General features: G+C 39.3%; 1 protein-coding gene across 1 annotated transcript; it reads right to left on the bottom strand.

Annotated features, from left to right (window-relative positions):
- Positions 1–2,756: 2,756 nt before the first annotated feature.
- On the bottom strand, positions 2,757–20,304 carry LOC141434222 (F-box only protein 9-like). The gene is made up of 13 exons (XM_074096593.1): positions 19,899–20,304; positions 18,866–19,009; positions 17,465–17,581; positions 15,265–15,384; positions 14,089–14,236; positions 12,727–12,875; positions 11,788–11,951; positions 10,325–10,519; positions 9,579–9,607; positions 9,257–9,366; positions 7,763–7,876; positions 5,139–5,314; positions 2,757–4,176 (listed from the first exon to the last, which is right to left on the bottom strand). Exons 1-13 carry the CDS (start codon positions 19,899–19,901, stop codon positions 4,173–4,175), a joined length of 1,473 nt encoding a protein of 490 aa, XP_073952694.1. The 5' UTR covers positions 19,902–20,304; the 3' UTR covers positions 2,757–4,172.
- Between the last annotated feature and the right edge of the window lie 182 nt (positions 20,305–20,486).

The raw sequence follows: 20,486 nt of genomic DNA, 5'->3' as shown, positions 1-20,486 counted from the left end.
TTAATATCTGGTCTTGGCCTATTAGTGCGCATGTGCAACGATAGTCCACCATCTTGAATTTGTTAAATATTTTGAAAAAGAATTTCGCTGACTGCAAAACAAGTACAAGCTATTTTTACTCAGTATATCAAGCACAGATAAAATTTAGCCAGAAAGCGACAGCAAAAGAGCACTTTCAGAGAGCCACTGGTCTTCGTTTTACTGGTATTGAACTGATACAGATGGCGCTGTCTACAGTCCACAGACAACAAAACAAAATAGCGGTTCGATTCTTTTAGCGCTGCCATCGATTCGAAATATCTAAAGGAGAGTTTAAGAACATGACTAGAATTTTTATAAAAACAAATACGAGTAGTATGATTTGATATTCGTACTCTATTGGTTGATTCCTCTGTGCTCACATCAAATTATCCCCATTTTTAAAATGTAACTTGTGATTATTTTTAAATCATCTTTCGCTTCAAATAAAAACGCTATGGAATATTATTAAGAATTTTATTCAACATTCCCAACTTACAATTAGTATGTGCAAAGCAGTCCAGACCTATCAGGACAACAGGGAGCGCACTATCTCGCTCATTTACTTATTGTGTAAGCAGGACGGTGCACACTCACTGTCTCAAGAGGTTCGGATATTTCAGCTGTTGACCTCCACGATCTATCTTATTACAATAACTATTTACTAAAAAAAGGTCATAATCATTAATTATTGCACCAAAGTGTTTAACACTCAAATTATACTGAACTAAACTGAATTACATTTCATACTTTAAAATTATTTAAAAAGTTGATGCAGTACAGATTATAGCGGTGTATGTATCCATCGGGAAAAGTCGGAACGACGGCGGCACCCGAAGTGTCAATCAATAGGGCATATTAAGCAAAGCTCTGCGCAGGGGGCGACACTAGCACAAACCGTAAACAAACCGCCATGACAACGTCAGTTCTCTTTATAGTTTATCGCCATGACGGATTAAGTCATGATGACTTATTTATTAATAACAAACTAGCATGATATTTACATCGATATTAACGATAGAGCTATATTTCCAAAAAAAATATTTAAATAATGTGATATTATGGCATCCTACGGAAATTTAAGATACTCAAAAACCTGTTTACGGTTTTGTGCTAGTGCTGCACTCTGAAGACAGAAAATTGCAGTAATATTCCCCCATTAATGTATTAAATGAGTGACATTTTTATATCCATAATATGGAACTTTATTATTTAGTTTCAAATGTCAGAACGACTGTACGATTTGTACTGAAGCTAATAATTGAGATAGCGCGATAAATACAAACTTTTCCGATAAACGATGGAAAATCAATACACCCCATCATCTATAATTAATTAGATTACTGCAAAGTCAAACTGATAATTCCTAAAGATTTAAGACATAGATAGGGTAAAATAAGCTCGTCCCTTTCTACTTAGACTAGAGAAAGGAGGACAGACGCTGCAAGCTACGCTTTAAGCGCTAGCTGGCATCCATAGGCACATTTAGGGCACAGCCAAGCAAACCTTAGAGTATGCTCGACGTGCATTTTTTTAGAAAAAATATTTACAACTTTTTATTTATTAAATACGACAGTGTTAGGATTAAAATCGAACCGCAGTCCGGTCCAAATATGGGTGGAGCTCAAAAAGTACAAACACTATAATGAGTAGTTAAATAAATATGGAAAATTTCAGTTTTGACACGAACATTAAGTAAGCAAGACCTCTTCATGTAGGCAAGGTAATCTAGTGCATAACTACAAATCAATATAGTTATCATTAACTTTTTGAACCTTACCCATATGTTACTACAATAATCATAATACAACTTGTCTCGTCACTAGTTTTGAAGCGAATTGTACTATTTCAAACATAGTAGACAGAATGTTCTATTATTAAGTAGTTCTAATTAAAATATTTTCATACTAATAGAACAGAAAAAAAAATAAGTTAGTTGATTCAAGTGAACAGAAATACTCATGATAGAACCAGCATTTAATCGTTGCGATTTTTTTTATTCAACTGGATGGCAAACGAGCAAGTGGGTACGCGTGATGTTGAGAGATCACCAAGTCAAGTTTATTCAAGTGGCTCCGAAGCGGTAACGTTTCGTGTGCTCTGCCTACCCCATTTGGGAATACAGGCGTGATGTTTGTGTGAATATTCAACATGTGCTGTTATAAAAGTGCTCTTTTTATTTGTACTTCATCAGTGTTAATTTACAATGCCATTACGTTATACTTTCACTTATTTCGTATCGCTCAAATTATTCTATTTATAATTAGGGTTCACCCGCGGTTTCGTTTACATAAACCATTAGATTCGGTATGAAATTCAGAGTTTGTACAGTCACCATTAGATATTTCGGAACAGAAGAGGTGATCAAAAATATCGAAACATGCACTGTATTCTCAAGAAATTATGAGTTTTTTTTTCGATAATTTTGATTACGCGACTGTACTAACCCACGAGGATTACGAAAAATGTTGTAAAAGTATTTCCATAATATTGAGCGTCGCGGGGATATTTATTAATCAAACTCCGAGTCATATTTTATATCAAACAAATAAAACAACATGGCTGTTAAAAGCCTAACAGCCTTATTCATAAAAAATCCTTAATTGAGGTTTGATCGGTCTGTTACTTAGCAGACTGATTAAGCTTGTTAGACGGTTGTCAAGAAGTATGATTTCATAAACGCTTGCTAGCAGTCTGCTAGTTGTTGAGCTGCTGATAGACGGATTTAGACGCGTTATGTTGGCCACCTTGACAAATCAAAGACAAAAAATGGCCTAATCGATAATTAAAAATATATTTGTCAGCAGTGACAGCAAATTAGCAGGAAAAAAATAAAAAGCGATCCTTATTTTTTTTTCATATTTATTGTTGCTAATTTAGAGGATTTTTAAATACAAATTCCTGAAAATAAATTTTCCTTTTTTTTTTAATCTTTGCGTAGCCCTGCCTTCACTATAAATATCTTCGATAAGGTTTTTTGCTCTTGTCAAAGTCAGCTGCTCAAACTTGTGGCGGCCATTTTGTGACTTAGCAGGGAGATAAAGGAGGGTCTACGGTCCTCTAACTTTAGCAGAGCCTTGATCGACTGATTAGCGCTAACAGACGTTTATGAATCATGTTTTTTAGCATCGGCCTTCAAGGAGCCTTCAAGAAGGCTCTAACTTTTTATGAATAAGGCTGTAAATGTTTGCGGGCGCAACTACACAATAATTTTAACTCGACGTTTCATTAGTAGAACAATGTTCTCGGATTTAAGTCTCTGTTGTCATTATCCAAAGCAGCTTCGCTAGGCTTCTATTCAATTTGTAATTAAACAGCTAAAGTATGCTAGCCGCGCAAGCACATTTAGCTCGATTTTTATTCGACAGCATTTTACTTTCCCCTGTTTCACCATTTATTGATAATGATTGGCATTGGTCGCAAAATGTTTATTTTTATTTACTTTTTTTTTCATAAAATGGACCAATTTTAAAACATCTATTTAAAGGATTTTGGTTTGAGTTGGGTTTTAAATTTTTATCCCATTTATAAGTTATCGGGATTATAGCTAACCGTACGTTAAAAGCTACGTTTATCTTTGCCCGTCACAATTATTTAAATAACGTAGTGTCATCTGTCACCTGTCAGTGTTAGGATTAGGCGGTTTAGTTACATAACGTTTAAATTTACGATGAAGGTCAAACAAAGGTCAAACGTTATTTGCACACGATCATTTAGTATTTTTTTACTAAAATTAGATAAAATGATCTAATAAACCAATTCCTCGAAATGGTTTTGGAATTAGACCACATTATAAAAAAGTGATCAATGCCATCTATGTGACAGATATCTGTGATGCTGTCTCTGTTTGTTTTTTACGAATAAACAAAGACGGCATCATATTTATCGGTCACATAAAATTAATCAATGAGTGGTGGAACAGGTACCAAATCTTATAAAAGATAAAACGAGGCACAAATGACGCTTGCAAATCGACAGAGGGGGCGATGTTTGACATCAGCGCAGGCACCCCTACAAGGCAGCCCTGGATAGTATGACATGGTTTGACATGCAAGCAATTTCAGTAAACTGCATACAAAAATACGTTGCATTAAGATTTCTTATACTAAAGTTTACTTCGCGGCAGTTAACAACAGAGCTGCGAGGTTGTCGGCCTATCTGAAATAGAAATAGATTTATTAAGCCACTAAGTTATGACTGAAGCATCACCTCTGTGAAAGAATAAAAATCGGAAAAATACAAGGGAAGTTAAACAAAAGCTTGTAATAACTTTAAAAAAGTTGGAAAACCCCCAACATTGTCATTTCAAAGTTAAATATCTCAAAAAGGCCTCAACCGATTTTTAACAAACATACCTAAGAGTCATTGCAAGGAATCTCGCTTTTTTATAAAAATCGCATTTAAATCGGTCCATTTTTTTAAGAGCTGCGACGTAGTAAAATAGGAGAAGTAAGTTCACTACAAACAAAAGTACATCGTGCGGCTTAAATGTGTGCGCGACGATTGGCGCCGGTACGCACGCACCCGCCGCACGCACACACTGATAATTTAAGGAGGATTAAGTTTTCTGTAGTCAAGGCTGCGCTGCCGTCGGTGCCGTACGCTTTGATTTTAACTCGCTCGTCTTGCGCTCGCTTCAAGAGATGATCACCTTTTACGTTCGCGTACTCGTATTTACGTATTTTTTTGAATTAGGTATAGTTGTAAATTAGTAGTATATAAGTGTAATAGTCCCGTGCAAGGAAACAATAATAGAAAAGGATGCAAAAAATAATAGATACCTACTTACCTATAAATAATATAGTTATAGTATTATGTGTAGGTAAACATGAGAAGTTTGTACACAGTCGCGTAGTCGCCATCGCCACTCCAGCGAATTTATAAATATATATTTTTTTAATTTAGTATAATAATAATAATATAGCGGCACAGAACTTGTTACAAACATAAGACAATTTTAAGTTACTACTATTATTCGTACAAAAATGATTTGCCGGTAGGTAAGTAATCTAAAATAGACATCGACAACCCTCCCGCCCGCGCCGGAATAGACAGTTAAATCTCCTAAAGGGTCGGAGTTTACATACTTCTCCTATTTTACTATGTAATAATTGACTCACTCAAGCGGCGCGGCCGCGTGCGCAGTGTACCCGCGCACGCGGCTGAACGCGAACGGCGGGAACTTGGCCGGCGACAGCTCGAACTGCGTCCACTGGTCGCGCCGCGTCGACACGCTGTAGCCGCGCCACGCCAGCTGCCAGTTGCCGCGCCCGCGCACCGCACGGATCTGAAGCTCCTACACACACAAAAAGTCAATCAATCCATTTTTGGGTCGATCGACTATTTATTCAAATATTTCAATTTCAATCAAATATTTATTTAGTGCCTTATCACCAGAGCTCGGCGGGGGTGAGCTGTTTTCAGTTTGCATAACATGGACATCCTTGTCATTCAATGGTATGTGGTGTAATTTAATAACTATAGAAATTATTTTATTTAGGCTGCCTTTCCGCTACGATCTTTACGTCGCCATTAAAAACAATGAATTTTATAGCAAGTTTTTTTTAGCAAACGTCTTTAAATAATATGTACATGATACTATTTAAGGTAATAAAGCGATATGATATTATATCAAACCTCTTTAGATAGGCAATAAATCTGTTCAAGGATGCCATATTACATTACAATAATAAAGAAAATTCCGAATAAATAAGAAAACCTAGTACCTACTCGTTTTGTACATAATGCATTGTCATTTTAGTTTAATTATAATTAATAAAGTTTTATATTTTTATAATATTCCTTCTAAGGTGTGTCTATATTAATATCAACACGTCAACATGGCTCACCCCTGCCGAGCTCTGCTTATCACACTTGACATTTGCGGGCGAGTTGAAGGCGAGGCGAGCTTGTAGCGACTTCGCTGCGAGCGCGTAACGATTTCTATAGAGCTGGGACGCCATGCTGACTTTCCCGCGAGTACGCTGCCCTTAGTGCAGTGGCCTAGTTTAGTTGGGGCGGGAAGGGCGGTCCGCCCCGGGCGGCACATTAAAGGGGCGGCCAAATACCATAAAAATTTAATAGTACGTGTAAAGTTCCCAATCCGCGCTGGGTCCGCGTGGGAACTACAGCCCAGGTGTTCTTATTCTGAGAGGAGAGTGCCCAGCAGTGGACGTGTACAATACAATACAATACAATACAAAGACTCTTTATTGTACACCAGACATAGTAAGCGATACAGAAAACAAATTATTAAAATATATATTATATATATATGATATGATACGTGTATGAGCTGGGATGATGATGATAATTCCATAACAAAAGAAAAGGTCGCACCTACGATTCGGACCGAGTAGAATGAGCACCCTAAATACGAGGGCGGCGAAATTTTCTTCCGCCCCGGGCGGCTGATACACCCACCCTACGGCACTGCCTTAGTGTATGTTATTCGGTCCCGTCACTTAGGAGTCATCAGTGATACACTTTGTTGGAACAACATTTAGCATGCTTAGGAGATGAGCCATGAAGGAATGAGGGCTATCGTTTTTTGTCTCACTAGATGGCGCACTGTTGCGTGAGGTTTTTAAGTATGGCTTTCAAAGTCTGTTATTACGGGCGTGAAAACAAAGTTTAGATTAAAATCATATTTAATACACCTTAAAACCGTACCATAAAAATATCGAGCATGCCACAGTGTTGTTCCCCGTTTTGTTCGGAAAAAAGGGAGGACAAAGGTTTCCGAAAGACAAAACTATCTCAAAACACAGACATTCATTGCCCCGGAACGCATATTTGCCATAATTAATTTCAGATATTGCAAAAATATTCACAATATTATTCTAATTATAACACCTAAAAACTATGAGATTTGACATTTCGGAGACCTCACGCTACACTAGCGCCTCTAGTGGCGAATTCATACGCGATAGCCCTCATTGCCAACTGTCACAACTCCTAACTTTTAGCGGATTTGTACCCCATAAAATCATACTTTTGATAAGTAACTCGGGAGAATTTACCATGGCACACTAAAAAAAAAATATAGCTCCATCAATACTTCATGATTCAGCTAATGTCCAGTAAGGTAAGAAAACTATCGGTTGACTTGCACAAAAAGCCAAAAAAAGTCAGTCAAATAACATGGACAAAAACTCAACGAAGTTGTTTTAAGACATTATCAGTTCAAATACAATCTTAAAAAATAGCTGAACTGATTTCTATCAAACATTGATTGATTGATTGATTGATTAAAACTTTATTTTAACATAGCTAAGGAATTCGCTTTCACGTAAAAAAAGCATTAAAATAGGCCAATCGTTTGAGAGCTACGATACCACATACAGACATTTTGCATCGCGGGTTAACACGGAACTACAATGTTATTTAATAACTTACTTATTTTATTACATACACAATCGAGATAACTGAATCGGATACCATGGTGGAACCTTTTTCTTTTTTTATTTATTTATTAATATTAGCACATACATTTAATACATTTAGGGCTGTTTCACCATCCATTGATTAGTGTTAAGTGACGGTTAAATGTGATGTCATCTCTATTTGTTTTGTTCGAATAGACGGAGACGGCATCACATTTAACCATCGGTTAACGCTAATCAATGGATGGTGAAACAGCCCCTAACAGTACGCCAAACTGTAAAACAAGACGACAAAGGTGACAAACACAAGGTGACAAAGTATAGCATAGTATAAATAGAGAATAGGACAGTAAACTCACCAGACGGAAAATGGTTTCGTGGCTCTCGTGGGTTTCCTTTCGCCGCGACCGGAACCGCGTGTGCGTGGGTTGCGCAGGTTTCTTCTCATTGCTCTTCTTTACTATTATCAAAACCTGAAAGCGTAACAATCTGTGTCATAAAAAAAAGAAAAGGAAAAAATATTCGCGACAATGAGGGTTCCTTGAAAGGAGAAATAACGCTAGATGGCGTTAATATCGTGAGATCCGTATGACATTAGTCTCACTTGCGATTAGCTCAATTTTAACCCCCGACGCAAAAAGAAGGGTGTCATAAGTTGGACCGCTATGTGTGTCTGTCTGTAGCGCCGTAGCTCTTAAACGGGTGAACCGATTTGAATGCGGAATTTGAAAGCAGGTTTTCTAGCGATGGTTCTTAGACATGTTTTATCAAAATCGCTTCAGCCGTTTTTGAGGTGTTGAACTTTGAAGTGACAATGTCGGGGGTGTTCCAACTTTTTGTTGGTTAGGTGATGTTAATAGTAGATTATTGTCGTGGCCTGGAAGTAGGCAATTGCTGGCTGAGTATGAGTATTAAACAGACGAGCTTGCGAGTCCGTTTAACTAATACGAAGCCAGCAATTGCTATTCCAGCCGAGACTAATATAAAGTTTTTCTCAAAAATGGTGAATAATTCTCAAATAGAATACTTTTTCTCAAAATATATTATAAAATGTAATTTTATTCCAATATTTTTTCTTATGCTTTCCCGCCTTTTTTCATTAAAAATAAACTGCAGGTGTATTTTTCCACCGAAAACACCACAAGCTATTTCAGACCCAATAGAAAAAGTCCGGAGTTCCAACAAAATATCTGATACCGGCCATTAGACTTGGCTGTATACGACTTGTGCCAACATTTCCATGACCTTTTTAACTTTTAAAAAAAAATGTGACTGATTGCAGGCGCGCTAATTCATTATTGTCGAGCTAGCGCGCCTGCAATCTTTTTAACTTTTTAATTTTTTAATTTTTCGCTGACCATAAAACTATGCACTTCACCTTCTGATATGTAAAGAATAATGTCAATTTTAACGGACATTTTTGTGAAAAATATCAATATGTATTAAGATTGGTCTTTTGGAATCTTGAGCTACAGCATAGATGTCGCTAGTGTCGCTGCTTAAGTGACTAAATAAGAAAACAAACAAGCTGAGATATGTGGTGTATAGGAGAAATTAGTGTCTGTATCACTGTCCAGTGGTGGTGTAGTGGTATAGCACTTGGCATGGAATGCCGAGGACCTGGGTTCGATTCCCAGCGCTGGTCTTATTTTTCTGGTTTTTCTAGGCATCTATATTTCAGTTTGTATTTTCGATATCAATATGTATGACAAACAAAAAAGAAACATAAGAAAATGTGTAAGGTCTGCACCTACTACCGCTGCTCGTTCTGAAATAACGCATTGGTACAAGTTTTCTAATGTACTCTCGAGGGGGTACAAATTTGGTCGTGGTGGACGTGTGTTCCAGTATACCTGGTCCCCTTGCAGCCGGTAGTGTCCGGCGAGCGCGCCGGCCGCCAGCCGGTGCCGGCTCTTGAGTTGCGGCACGCACGCCACTGGCTCGTCCGGCGTCGTACACATACCTGGTCCCTTGCAGCCGGTAGTGTCCGGCGAGCGCGCCGCCGCCAGCCGGTGCCGGCTCTTGAGTTGGGGCACGCACGCCACTGGCTCGTCCGGCGTCGTACACATACCTGGTCCCCTTGCAGCCGGTAGTGTCCGGCGAAGCGCGCCGGCCGCCAGCCGGTGCCGGCTCTTGAGTTGCGGCACGCACGCCACTGGCTCGTCGGCGTCGTACACATCAGCACCACACCGTCAGAGAAGAATCTACATGAATAAAAATTATAGTTTGAGTAATTATCAAATTTTGCGCAGAAACTCTGGTACTATTTGTATGAAGCTTTCACTCTTTACTCTTTACTATGCATTACTCACTAATATTATAAATGTGAATGTTTGTGAGTGAGCGAGTGAGTTTGTGAGTGAGTGGAGTATGTTTGTTACTTCTTCACGGCTGAAACGGCTGGACGGATTTGGATGCAATTTGGCAGAAAAGTTAGTTTATAACCTGGTGATAAAACATAGGCTACTTTTTATTCCGATGTTCCCACGGGATAGAGATAAAATCCCTGATTAACAAACGCTGGGCTTAGAGTCATGAAATTTGGTATATAGGTAGCTGGACGTCTGGAATAACACATGGGCTACTTTTTATCCCGATGTTCCCACGGGAGAGGGATAAAATCTTGAACTAATAACCGCTGGGCTTAGAGTCAAGAAATTTGGTATGTAGATAGATAGCTGAAATCTGGAATAAAACATAGCTTACTTTTTATTCCGATATTCCCACAAATTTGACCACGAGTGTTTTAATGTTACGTCAATGAAAACAACGATTTAATTTTCGGGAATTCCCACGGGAAATTTTAAAAATCCCGGAATTTCAATTCAGCTGCGCTGTTGTTACAGTTTGACGAGTAACACTAAATGTAATGCATGTTGAAAACAAAACAAAAAATTGTAAGTAGTACGGCCCGTACCGACCTGAGATACCGGTAGTAGTCGACGAGGAACCAGGGCCTGTAGGTCTGGTCCTGGAAGGAGTTCTCCCCGCAGCGCAGGTAAGTGGTCTTGCTGATGTAGCAGCCGTGCAGCAGCAGCCGCGGCCGCGCCACGAACATGGCGCGCCAGCCCGGAACACCCAGCGCGTAAGGCAACCCGCACTCCGCGCCCCACGTCCTGGGGGGGATTACATCCTACTGATTCATTTTTACTAATTCAATAATTTAATCATTTTGCAGGTGGTAGGACTTGACGAAACTAAGGGTTCCGTTTTTGCCATTTTGGCTCCGGAACCCTAAAAACACTTTATTTATTTTTTAGCTTTTATCTGTGGTTTCACTTGTAGATCTTTCGATCTGGCAGATTGACTAAATTCTCATGGTAATTCCCAAAAATGACATAGTGGATTTTAATATCGTTTTCATATAATAACACAGGTTTCGCAGGTGGTAGGACCTTGTGCAAGGTCCGCCCGGATTGCTACCACCATCTTGCTCGCTAATCCTGCCGTGAAGCAGCAGTGCTTGCACTGTTGTGTTTCGGCGTGGAGAGTAAGACAGCCGGTGAAATTACTGGCACGTGAGGTATCCCATCTTAGGCCTCTAGGTTGGCAACGCGTCTGCAATACCCCTGGTGTTGCAGATGTTTATGGGCGGTGGTGATCTCTTACCATCAGGAGACCCATTTGCTCGTTTGCCATCCAGTCAAATAAAAAAAAAAAAAAAACAATTCTACTAATTGATTCTTACTAATTGAATCCCACTAATTGTATCCTACTAATGTAATTCTACTAATTGAATCCTATCAATCAGAGGCGTCTTTACCTATAGTGCAGGGTGTGCGTTGCACACGGGCGCAGCGGTGTTAGGGGCGCCGGGCGCGGCACTTTGTACCAATTCCATTTTGACCGCGCGCTTCCTAGATGGCGCTAAAGTAATAATTGCACACGGGCGCTACATGGGCTAAAGACGCCGCTTATCAATGAGGGCTATCGCGAATGAATTCGCCGCTAGAGGCGCTAGTGTAGCGTGAGGTCTCCGAAATGTCAAATGTCATAGTTTTTGAGTGAGCTACGCGGGTTTATTTATAATTAGAATAATTTTGTGAATATTTTGCAATATCTGAAATTAATTATGGCAAATATGCGTTCCGGGGCAATGAATGTCTGTGTTTTGAGACAGTTTTGTCTTTCGGAAACTTTTGTCCTCCCTTTTTTCCGAACAAAACGGGGACTATGCAACGCTGTGGCATGCTCGATATTTATATGGTACGGTTTTAAGGTGTATTAAATATGATTTTAATCTAAACTTTGTTTTCACGCCCGTAATAACAGACTTTCAAAACCATACTTAAAAACCTCACGCAACAGTGCGCCATCTAGTGAGACAAAAAACGATAGCCCTCATTACATAGTTACAACTAGTTACAAGTGATGCTAATGTTACCGGATGCACATAGCGCGCCAAATGTCAGGGTCGCGGCAGGCCACGTATAGCCCGCGGCAGGCCGCCGCCAGCCGCTCCAGCGACGCCGCGTCCAGCTCCGCGCTCACCACCCAGCGGAGAATCAGCAGCACCACTTCGTAAGGCAGCCACGAGAACTGGCACTCCTGTTGATAACAGAAACATTGTTGATATTTGCCAGTCGGGGCGGATATTTCAATGAATACGTTTTTGTTCAAAATTACATTTTTAATATTTTTTGCTGACCGTACTTGCATTGTCATCTAAACTTGACTTCCATACCAAATTTCAAGTCTATGCCATTAACCATTGAGGAGTTCCGTCCTGCGTAGACAATCCTCGCCGGAATACCAGACGTCACTGCCAGATTATTGTATTGTGGCAGCACAGCGATCAGCGTTAAGCTACGTCAGCATTCCTATTCCTGCGACACCGGGAACGGCGCACGCGAAGCCAGTCGCATTAGCACCTTCCAGAGAAACACGTCGCGTGTGTTACGTGTGCGCCCCGCCTGGTCTTGCCTAAAATAGATCTAACCTAGAAATATATTAATCAGTGTTGTACTTTATGTGTTCCGCTCTTAATAACTGTGCCTAAAACTGCTCATTACACCTAGTGCATCTCAAACTTTATTTCATTTCTATCTCCTCGGGCATACCTATTAGAGCAAGTCGAGTACTTGCTTAAGTATTGTCACGAGATTTACAATAAATATGTCAAATTACAAGTTAATCCGATCACAGGAAGTGGGTCTCAAATTTAGCTAATTCAAGATTTAGATCGCCCAAGCACAATAAAACCTTGATTTTCCTTTTTGAGGAAAGGAACCATAAAAAAGTACAGGTCTTTTTTTCCTTCGGGTATATATTTTAAGATGTAAACTATTACTTTATGTCTTTTATGTAAACGAGTATACAATACCTTCTCAGGGTTGTCGGGCTCGCAAAGCAGCCCCTTCCGGGCCTGGATGCGTTGCAGCCGCGCCAGTAGATCCTCCCCCTCCACCCATTCTTCGTCCTCCTCTTCACCCCCATCCGCTCTCGGCACTTCCTCCGTCTCCGACTCTTCGTCTGTGGACGAGAGATTGAATACCTAAGACTAAGAGGTTGAATAATACCTAAGTGGACTGACATCGTGAGAGTTGCGGGCAACAGCACCCACCAACTATCACCACCACGACACTACACTGTCGAATTTCGAATAAAACCAGAGAGAGTAGCATGGTGAACGGTGAGGATGAACTCTGATTGAGTTCGAAACGCTTCAGTGTAATGTGGTGGTGGTGATATTTGGATTTATATGATTTGTGTGTATTCTTGCAGTGTGGAGGTGGAGGAGCTGCATGAACACACATTAGTTGCATAAACGTAGCTATCATAAGTTCGCGGGTGAAGAAAGTAATCCTACTAATATTATAAATGTGAAAGTTTGTGAGCGAGTGAGTGAGTGAGTGAGTTTGTGAGTGAGTGAGTATGTTTGTTACTTCTTCACGCTGAAACGGCTGGACGGATTTGGATGAAATTTGGCAAAAAGTTAGTTTATAACCTGGATTAAAACATAGGATACTTTTTATCCCGATATTCACACGGAATAGGGATAAAATCTCTAAATAACAACCGCTGGGCTTAGAGTCATGAAGGTATGTAAGTAGCTGGACATCTGGAATAACACACAGGCTACTTTTTATCCCTATTCCCACAGGACAGGGATAAAATTTTGAAATTTCAACCAATTGGGTTTAGGGTCTTGAAATTTTGGACAGCTATTCTTATTACAACCTCAATGAAGACAAGATATAAATTTTAGGAGTTCCCAGAGGAATTTTTGTAAGATTCCAGAATTTCAATTGTAACTACCAGATCGAATACTTAACGCGTGCGAAGCCGCGGGTAAACTCTGGTCTAGTGTTTTGTAAATTAAAATTTCACAATGTCTGTTATCGAACAGAGAAACAATTTTTAAGTTACCTTTACAAATAACGCAGTTAGTTATAAAGGTTTTTAAATTCATGATTAGACAGAGAAAGATATACTTTCATGTGATGACACAGGCAAGGAGCGCCATATTTGCTGCATAGAGAAAAGCGTTTGAGAAAGAGACGGGGTGTATAGATTTTTCAAAAAATCACTATAAATCCAATTGTCAACCGATTTAAGTTTTCTCCTCACTAAACACTGTCCGTACATCTATATTTTCATAATAATATATCATACATGGCAAATTCAGGAGAATACCGTATTCCCAACAAAACAGTCAAGCAGCGTATTAAGCTTGGAGTTCTACCTTCAGGCGTGTCCCCGCGCTCCGCGCTGTCATACAGAAGCGTCTCCACGTCAGGATTTATTTGCATAGCCCGCTTGTAGTGCTGTATGGCTTCATACATCTTGCCGCGACTCTCCAATTCCTCACCTTGGCGGAACAGCTGCTTTGCCTGGACACAATGATTGAATGAATGAATGATTTATTTGTATAACATAGGTAAGTTACAAAGATTTTTAAAATTTAAGGGATTCTCTATGTTTGGCCGTTAGGCGTACAAATATTTGCTTATTTAAAACAATAATACAAAATATACTTAAATTAACTTGTTATCTCCAGGAATTCAAATTTAATATCGAGAAATTATTGAACCTAATAATCCTAAATCCAAATTAGATTAAGGGTAAGTGGATAGATTCAGACATAGATTTGAATGGATCAGCTAGTGTTTCAACCGCTATCAGTTTCCTGTGCAAAATTCCGGCCAAATGCGAATCAGAGCACGCAGCGAAGGTTCAGAAGAAACTAGAAACTTGTAGGTATCTGAATATCCAGTGTTAGCAGAGCTCTTCTTCTAAGCAAAGTGTATGCATGGTGGGGTCATTTTAGATGGTTCATAGTCATAAAAAATTATGATTTTCAGACTTCTCTTACTAGTTGAGCTTCATTTCAACTTGATACTCCTACGCGTTCCTGAGAAAAGGGTTTTGAGAGACAGACAGATGGACAACAAAGTGATCCTACAAAAGGGTTTGCATTTTCCTTTTGAGATACGGAGAGAAACCTAAAAATGGGGTACACACAATTAGCATGTGATACACCAACACTCGTAAAGAACATGAAACTACCGTGAGACTCACTCATATTAAATATACTGACCCGGATAACTCACGTCTTAAATCGAGTTTAGCTCGACATGTTTCGGGCTAATCCGTAGCCCTTCGTCTTCGGAGCAACGCGACTTAGCAGCTCGTGCGCGTGTTGCAGCAGCTAAACTCGATTTAAGACGTGAGTTATCCGGGTCAATATATTTAATACTCGTAAAGAAGTTTCATTTAATTACTCAGACGGAGAACTACCGCCTGAGTTTTGTTACATCGCTCTGCCGCACGGCTACAAATTCACAAACGATCGACCATCAACGACAATGTACAGTAACCCACACATTTCTCCCACAAATGATGCTGATAGTAACCTTACCTTCTCTTCCTCGGTGAGCGGGTCGGTCTGTTGGGGCTCCCGCTGCGGCGAGGGCGTGGTCGCAAGTCCCCGCTCCCAGTGCTCGCGGGCAGGCGACAGTTCTTCGGAGCCCTCCTTACTCTACGAACACCAATAGATACAGGGGGGCTACTATGAAATTCGAAGTTCGTATCGCACCGTCCGTCTCTCTCGTATTAAATAATATAAGCGTCAGCGGGGCGACAAGATACTTAGTTCGAATTTTGCACTTCGTAGTATAGGGCCAGGCCAGGCCTTATATTACGCAGTTAGATTATCGAACTTGGTATCGTGTCGTCCCGCTCACGCTAATGTATTTAATGAGTGGGTGTGGGACGACACGATACAATAGGGATGACGACTAGATTAAAAATTTTGTTAGATTATGGAAAAATATGGGACACGTATTTTTTGGTTTATCAAATTATTAAAAATCGACAAAGGTATAGATCATCAAACTTCCAGAGTGCGGGCTTGTGACGTCACTATTAGATAAAAATCGTACCATATAGTGACTTCACTCGAAACTTCTAAGCACTGTATCCTCGTCTTTTTTTTGTTTGTCAAAAAAAAGAAAAAATACGTGCACAATATTTTTTAGTTATCTAACAGTTTTTTTAAATTCGTCAAGCCTCAAATTTTGGAGTAGCACCCCAGTTATCAGGCTGAATAGGGTATTTGACGGGTTTGTAATCCTTCTAAAACTATAAATGCAAAAGTTAGTGAATATGTGAGTGAGTAATATATGTTTGTTACTCTTTTCACGCTAAAACGGATATACAGATTTGGATGAAATTTGGTATGTAGAAGTCTAGCTGACGTCTGGAATAATACATAGGCTAGTTTTTATCCCTATATACCCACGTGATCGGGATAAAATTACGAAATCTCAACCGGTAGGATTAGATACATTTTTGGCGCGAGTGTGTTATTATTATTATTTTTTTATTCGACTGGATGGCAAACGAGCAAGTGGGTCTCCTGATGGTAAGAGATCACCACTGCCCATAGACACTCGCAACACCAGGGGGATTGCAGATGCGTTGCCAACCTAGAGGCCTAAGATGGGATACCTCAAGTGCCAGTAATTTCACCGGCTGTCTTACTCTCCACGCCGAAACACAACAGTGCAAGCACTGCTGCTTCACGGCAGGATTAGCGAGTAAGATGGTGGTAGCAATCCGGGCGGACCTTGCACAAGGTCCTACCACCTGCAAAACCTGTGTTATTATATGAAAACGATATTAAAATCCACTATGTCATTTTTGGGAATTCCCATGAGAATTTAGTCAATCTGCCAGATCGAAAGATCTACAAGTGAAACCACAGATAAAAGCTAGTATATAAATAAAGTGTTTTTAGGGTTCCGGAGCCAAAATGGCAAAAACGGAACCCTTAGTTTCGTCAAGTCCGTCTGTCTGTCCGTATGTCACAGGCAGTTTACTCGAAAACTACAAGATGTACATCAATGAAATTTGGAGTACACACAGATGTCTTGTCAAGGCCGCTATCTAGTTTTGTAGTTAAATTACAAAAATAAATATTATAGGGGGGGGGGGGTACTCTATACACGTAACAGAAATTGGAAAAAACATTTTTTAACTCGCATCAACGTGTGGCACATAGTTGACAGCTCTTTTGAAAAATTATAGTAACGTTTCTCAAACTTTTTGATTAAATGAAGATTTCCGGAAATAATCGCTCCCAAAGTAGCAAAAATTGTGTCGTCGTCGTCCCCCCTTCTATCTTGTAAACCATTTGTGTAAAAAATATGCAAAAAATATGGAAAGGTAACGCTTAATAAATACTTTCAACGAAAATTGGTTTCAACATGATCGGATATACCGTTTTTGAGTTATTGCCGAAAAACTGCGCTTCTCAACAAAAGGACGTAAGTGCCGTGAAGATACGCTCTATTTTTCTGTTAATAGATTTTAAGACTGTAGTAAGTGTTTTAATTGTGTTATAACGCACATAATATTGATGATGATTGATGCACTTGATTTTTTTCGTAATGGCTACGGAACCATATCTTGGGCGTGTCCGACACGCTCTTGGCCGGTTTCTTTATTACTTGATCTTTACAATGGCTGCCACACAATATGGTGGTACTTTATTTATGAAGGGTTTCATTTGCAAGTAGGGCTGGCGCTTGCCCAGTTTACCTGAAGGGCGGGGTTACCTGTTGATGGGGCGCGGGCGCCGGCGGCGCGGGGTCGCGGCGCGGGGAGGGCGTGGCCCCGAGCTCGCGCTGCCACTGCGCACGGAACTCGGACAACTCGTCCGAGCCTTCTTTGCTCTGCAGAGGACAAGAGGATTGTTTATGTACTTTGAGGAGAAAGAGGAGGGCAATTGGGGTTACAGCCCTGTGATCTCCACAAGAGAGGGGTATTGTATAACTCTTTATCCTACTAATCCTACTTATATCATAATCGCGAAAGTTTGTGTGTGTGTGTGTGTGTGTGTGTGTATGTATGTTACTCCTTCATACTGAAACGACTGGAAGGATTTAGATAAAATTTGGTATGTAGATAGCTGGACATCTGGAATAAAACATAGGCTACTTTTTATCCCAATATTCCCACAGGATAGGGATAAAATCTCGAAATAACAACCTCTGCGGTTGTTATTTCGAGATTTTATTTGCATTATGCAATCCCACGGGAATTTTGTGAAATCCCAGAATCTCAATTCAACCGCTGTATCTAATGATTTACACATGCAAAGTGATAAATATTTAAACTAAATAAATTGCATGCTTGCTTGCATTATTGCTTGCACCTTTGGGTATGTGCTTGCTTCTTTGAAATGTTTGTTTCACGCGAGCAAAGCCGCGGGTAAAAGCTAGTTGTACATAAAACACATTATAACAGTTTACATTGAGAGATCGCAATTGAGATCAAAATTGAGCCATCCCGAGAGCACAAAAAAAAACTTTTTTTTTTTTAAGCATTTTTATTTCACTTCTTCAGCTTCTGCTTGCGATCTTTCAATGCCCAAAGGCCTCCAGACCTCGAAATCTAGCCCTGTGTTTTAAAACCAGTTATTAATGAGGGCTATTTGACAGGCGAAATATTGCTAGATAGCGTTAATATCGTGAGGTCCGTTTTAGAGATTGAGCAGCGTTTTCGGAACTGGGTCACCTTTTTTTTTTTGCATTTAGCAACATTTGGATTCAATTTCTCGGAAACTGGTGACTTTCGAGTTTCAATTTATTTCTGAAAAAGTGAGTTGGCAATACTGGTACTGAAGCCTGCGGTCATGCTGGTCCCTAACTTGTGATGCAATTGTTTGCATTCACCATTTCTTTCTATTAAATTGTTTAAAATGAGGGTAGAAATAGATGGTGAGTGTCAGTGGCGGCCAAATTTAAAAAATCTATATTTTATCCTATATATTTTTTTAATTTGCTTGGGTTGTTGCGTGAAGCTCCTGCAAGAGCGAGGCCCTGGGCGATTCCCCTGTCCCCCTAAGGCCGCCGCTGGTGAGTGTGATGGCAATATTCTTCAAATTTTCACTATGTAATTGATGTAATACACATAAAATGAACCAAAAACGTACCTAGTTTATCAAAAAAGCTTACCAAGGTATCATCAACTTCATTGGTACGTAAGGTCAAGTCTTCCATTGCATCAGCAGTTTCATAGACTAAGGAGGACGAGGGGTCCTCCTGCTCCTCCCCTTCAGAGTCCACACCTGTTCCTGCACCGGCGCCTGATGAGGATGCCTGCAAGACAACAATATTAACTATTAAATGAATATCTTTTATTATTATTATTATATTAACCGTTAATGGTGCCACTAACATTATTTATTAAAAAAAAAAACAGTTACAGTGACATTGCTTATTTTCAGCGGCGTCTTTAGCCCATGTAGCGCCCGTGTGCGATTATAACTTTTGTGCCATCTAGGAAGCGCGTGGTCTGAATGGAATGAGTACATAATGCCGCATCCGGCGCCCCTAACGCTGCTGCGCCCGTGTGCAACGCACACCTTGCATTATAGTAAAGACGCCTCTGCTTATTTTGTAAATGGTATGCCTAAAGATAACTTATCTGTAGACAGTTTTTTAATTTTTTAGTTTAGTTTTTTAATTTGATTTTATTGCACAAAATGTTGAAAGAATCATATTTTGCCATGTAAAAAAAAATAATCATAATTTTTTAAATAAAATATTGTTGTGAAATTTAAAAAAAAAAAATTCCAACTAAGTTAATACTTACTGATAGATAAGTATGTTAACACTACAGTAAAATACAACGTACATTGCAATAAACTATACGAAAGCTATGTTAGCCTTGTCCCAATAATAGATCTCTAGGAATTAACACCTGACAACGCAATATAAATATTTTAGAAGTAGTTGATTGAAATTAAATGCAAAATAAATTGAATTAAACTGTTCCAAATGCTACAAATATTTAGAATCGGCACAATTAGGTTTTCATATTATTTTATCAAAAATGTTGTGTACAATAATAACGTCTAAACCTGAAATTATAGCCTTATCTTCATGGAATGACGTCTTGGTGCAAATAAGGTTATGATTTTTTATAAAATGCTAAATAAAACAGACCCTATAAATTATATTAATAATAACTCGTAAATATACTAACCATGTTTTTGTTAAGGATGTCAGTATAGAATGTTATTAACTAGGACCGTTCCTTTATTCCAGTGGCATTATATCAAAGGAAACGTTATGTGTTTAATAAATAAACCATTCAGCAAAACATACGATACGAACGAAATATAAATAGCAATAGCAAATATCTATCAGCCAAATTTAATGCTGCCATACCAGATTTTTTAAATCTCTAGGGCTAGGTTACAAATTCGGTAGAATTTCATAGACAGCGCAGCAAAAACAAACATATGTCTTTTTTTATTCAAGGCCTTAGTTGACTTTACTAACCTGCAAAATATTATTGAAAGTTAGAAAAGTGAAGTGGTTCAAAATAAGAACACGTTAACATGCAAAACACATAGAGACCGTGTTGTCAGGCTGCTATCCATCCTTTTCATTTGAATACATATATGGTTTAAAAAGCTTCCAACTTTGAATACTTCATATCGGTTTGTTTTATGACATTTTTATATGTTTTGGTGAAAAATAAGTTTACCCTAAATTTTGTAGTTTCGCCAATAATTTCCGTTGACCTGAGTAGATCGCCCAAAATCCGCAGATTTACGGGTTTCTACAT

The sequence above is a fragment of the Choristoneura fumiferana genome, chromosome 13, assembly GCF_025370935.1.
Source record: "Choristoneura fumiferana chromosome 13, NRCan_CFum_1, whole genome shotgun sequence".
NCBI classification, from domain to species: domain Eukaryota; kingdom Metazoa; phylum Arthropoda; class Insecta; order Lepidoptera; family Tortricidae; genus Choristoneura; species Choristoneura fumiferana.
The sequence above is the reverse complement of the archived record's forward strand: the minus strand, read 5'-3'. Positions and strand labels throughout refer to the sequence as shown.